The sequence below is a fragment of the Nomascus leucogenys genome, chromosome 15, assembly GCF_006542625.1.
Source record: "Nomascus leucogenys isolate Asia chromosome 15, Asia_NLE_v1, whole genome shotgun sequence".
Taxonomy (NCBI): Eukaryota; Metazoa; Chordata; class Mammalia; order Primates; family Hylobatidae; genus Nomascus; species Nomascus leucogenys.
The window spans coordinates 108,360,839-108,364,367 of record NC_044395.1 but is presented as its reverse complement, the minus strand read 5'-3'; the positions used below and the strand labels follow the sequence as shown (position 1 = coordinate 108,364,367).

The window sequence follows — 3,529 nt, the reverse complement described above, 5'->3', positions numbered from 1 at the left end:
GTTATGTGCTAATAAATGTCAGCGGAGAGCTGACAAAATGGCTCTGTCAGGAACATGTTTATAATTTTATATAGGCAAACATACATGAATATGTAGAGTGTCCAATAAGTATTCACTGAATGAGTGAATATGCAAGTCATAGATACTTACTTATAGTAACTAGTAGATTTTATATGTCAGTGTTTGTGTACGTGTGTGTATATATTTATATAGTACTTTGTCTTATCTAGCAGTCTATTTCTGTTCTCTACATTGAGTTTCTATTTTTAAAACTTTGAAAATAAGGGGTTCTTTGTCTTTGACAGATTATGGACTGAAAAACTTCTCCGAGAGTTTTTTTATGTATATATACCAGTCTATAGAAGTTTTAAATTTACTGAGTTGAGACTGTGTTAAATTGTATGTAGAACATAATTTTGAAGAATAAACAATATTAATTAAAGAGCATGACTGGGCATGGTGGCTCACACCTATAATCCCAACACTTTGGGAGGCCGAGGTGGGTGGATCACCTGAGGTCAGGAGTTTGAGACAAGTCTTGGCAACATGGTGAAACCCTGTCTCTACTAAAAATACAAAAAATTAGCTGGGCATTGTGGTGTGCACCTGTAATCCCAGATACTCAGGAGTCCAAGGCAGAAGAATTGCTTGAACTGGGGAGGTGAAGGTTGCAGTGAGCCGAGATTGTACCACTGCACTCCAGCCTGGGCAACACAGCGAGACTTTGTCAAAAAAAAAAATTATAATTATATTGAGATCCAAATTACCCAGTAACATAGTCTTTCCTACAAGCAATTGATACTTCCATCCTCATCCTGTAATATATGCTAGAAACACTTAAACTGGAATGCATCTTCCTTTCAAAAGTTTGTTTATGTTCTCATAAGGTAGAGAGCATGGATAAACAGAGTGGGAGGATAAGAGTACTTAAATTCCTGGGTTTATGGGCTGGGGAAACACATGCATCCTTACACATGGAGACGTAGGAAGGGAAGATGTAGGGGAATTCACCAAGCATGTATTCATTGCCTGGTAGGTGCCAGGCACAGAAGATACTATGTCAACCACCACATAGGTACAGTGAGGAAAGCAACATGAATAGCATATTTGTTAATGGTGGGTGCTAGGGAGAGTGTGTCTCTGAAAACTTATGTTTCCCTAATCTGCCTGCTTACAATCGGTATTTCTTGACCATATCTTTCTCCCAGTTAGAGCTGTGGGTTCAAATGTAAATTCTGTGGGAAGAGAGAATAATCCTTACTTGTGTACAGCACCTTATAGTTTACAAAATCAATCTCACAACTACAGTTTGTAAACTCACAGATGTAGAAGAAGGCTCAAAAGCATGGGACACTGGAATAACTTAGCAAAGTCAAATGGAGTTGGAACAAGAGGAAGAATCCAGATCTCATGTATATAGTCAAGTATGTTCTCAGCAAATTACACGGAAACCGTTGCCTTATAGATGTTTTACAGGTGATAATATTAGATGTATTTACATGAAGAGACTGAAAGCATCATGGAGGAAGTGAAAATGAATAATTTAAATAATTAGTGGGGTGAGAGAAGCCAAAGACATGCTCCACAGTTAACTACCCTATCTCTATACTGTGAAATTCAGACTGTAAACCTTTACTGATTAATAATAATCTTTCTTTATCTATCACTTGTAGGTAATTCAGACCCCTGGAAGGTATTACTCTCTGCATGGATCACCTCATGCCTCCCAACAATGTGACTGAATTCATTCTCTTGGGGCTCACACCGAATCCACACTTGCAGAAAATACTCTTTATTGTATTTTTATTTATTTTTCTATTTACCGTGCTGTCCAGTCTATTCATTGTCATCACCATCTCCTCTAGCCCCACACTTTCATCACCCATGTGCTTCTTTCTCACTTACTTATCCTTTATAGATGCCTCCTACACCTCTGTCACAACACCCAAAATGATCACCGACCTGCTCTACCAGAGGAGAACCATTTCCTTGGCTGGCTGCCTGACTCAGCTCTTTGTGGAGCACTTGCTGGGAGGCTCAGAGATCACCTTCCTTATTGTCATGGCCTATGGCCGCTACATGGCCATCTGCAAGCCCCTGCACTACACAACCATTATGCGACAAGGGGTCTGCCACCTTCTGGTGGTGATAGCCTGGATTGGAGGCATCCTGCCTGCCACTGTGCAGATTCTTTTCATGACCGACTTGCCCTTCTGTGGTCCCAATGTCATTGACCACTTTATGTGTGATCTCTTCCCATTGTTGAAACTTGCCTGCAGAGACACCTACAGACTTGGGATGGTGGTGGCAGCCAACAGTGGAGCCATGTGCTTGCTCATCTTTTCCCTGCTCCTCATCTCCTACATAGTCATTCTGAGCTCCCTGAAATCCCATAGCTCTGAAGGACAGCGCAAAGCCCTCTCCACCTGTGGCTCCCACTTTACTGTCGTTGTACTCTTTTTTGTGCCTTGCATATTCACCTACGTGCGTCCTGTGGTCATCTACTCTGTGGACAAGTTGGTGACTGTGCTCTTTGCAGTCCTCATTCCCATGTTAAATCCTATAATTTACACTGTGAGAAACACAGAGGTAAAAACAATGCCATGAGGAGTTTGTTGAGGAAAAGAGTAACAGTTTGTGCATAATGGCAAGAAAGTGATGATATATATATAAACATGGAGGATTATTTCTGTGGTAAATTGTGCAAGAGAATTCACAAAAATTTTACAGATCATTGACAAAAACTAAACAAACAAGCAAACAATTTAAAAAGGAATGGTCCCAAGAAACTAACATTTAATGAGTACTTAATATTGGCTAGGTCTTTTTGCTAGGTATTTTGATAGCTTTTAACATATTTTACCAACATTTTATGTTCATGTGCATTGATTCTGGATATGCAATGGAAAGAACATACATCCCTAGCTTGATAATTCTAGAGTATTTTTTTCTAGTCTCGCTGTTAATTTGCTAAATTCTTCATACATGTTACATACATGAAATTGACTTTTGCATAGAATCTTGATCTCAGAACTTTTAAAATTTTTGCTTGGCTAATGGTAAAGCAAAAAAGAGGTTAGAAATCCTTAGATATGGGTAGATGGAGGGTGACAATTGAGAAGCGAAAGAACCACTGGTGATTTATTTCCTTTGTTCATTTTTTCCCTCCCTTTCCCTCTGTCTTTCTTTTTTTTCTCTTTCCTTCTTTCCTTCTTCCTTTCTTTCTTTCTCATTTTTTCCTTTTCTTTCTTCTTTCTTTTCTTTCTTCTTTCTTTTTCTTTCTTTTCTTTCTTCTTTCTTTTCTTTCTTTTTTCTTTCTTTCTTCTTTCTCTTGTTATTTCCCTTCTTCCTCTCCTTTCTTTTTATTTCTTCTTTCTTTTTCTCTTTCTCTCTCTCTTTCTTTTTTCTTTCTCTCTCTCTTCTTTCTTTCTTTTTCTTTCTTTCTTCCTTCCTTTCTTTCCCTCCCTCCCTCTTTCTCTCTCTCTCTCCCTCCCTCTGTCCCTTTCTTTCTTTCTTTCTTTCTTTCTTT

General features: G+C 38.7%; 1 protein-coding gene across 1 annotated transcript; it reads left to right on the top strand.

Annotated features, from left to right (window-relative positions):
- The first annotated feature begins 1,707 nt into the window (after window positions 1-1,707).
- LOC115838564 (olfactory receptor 140-like) lies at window positions 1,708-2,607 on the top strand. The gene has a single exon (XM_030828728.1). The coding sequence runs from the start codon at window positions 1,708-1,710 to the stop codon at window positions 2,605-2,607; it is 900 nt and encodes a 299-aa protein (XP_030684588.1).
- Window positions 2,608-3,529: the final 922 nt, after the last annotated feature.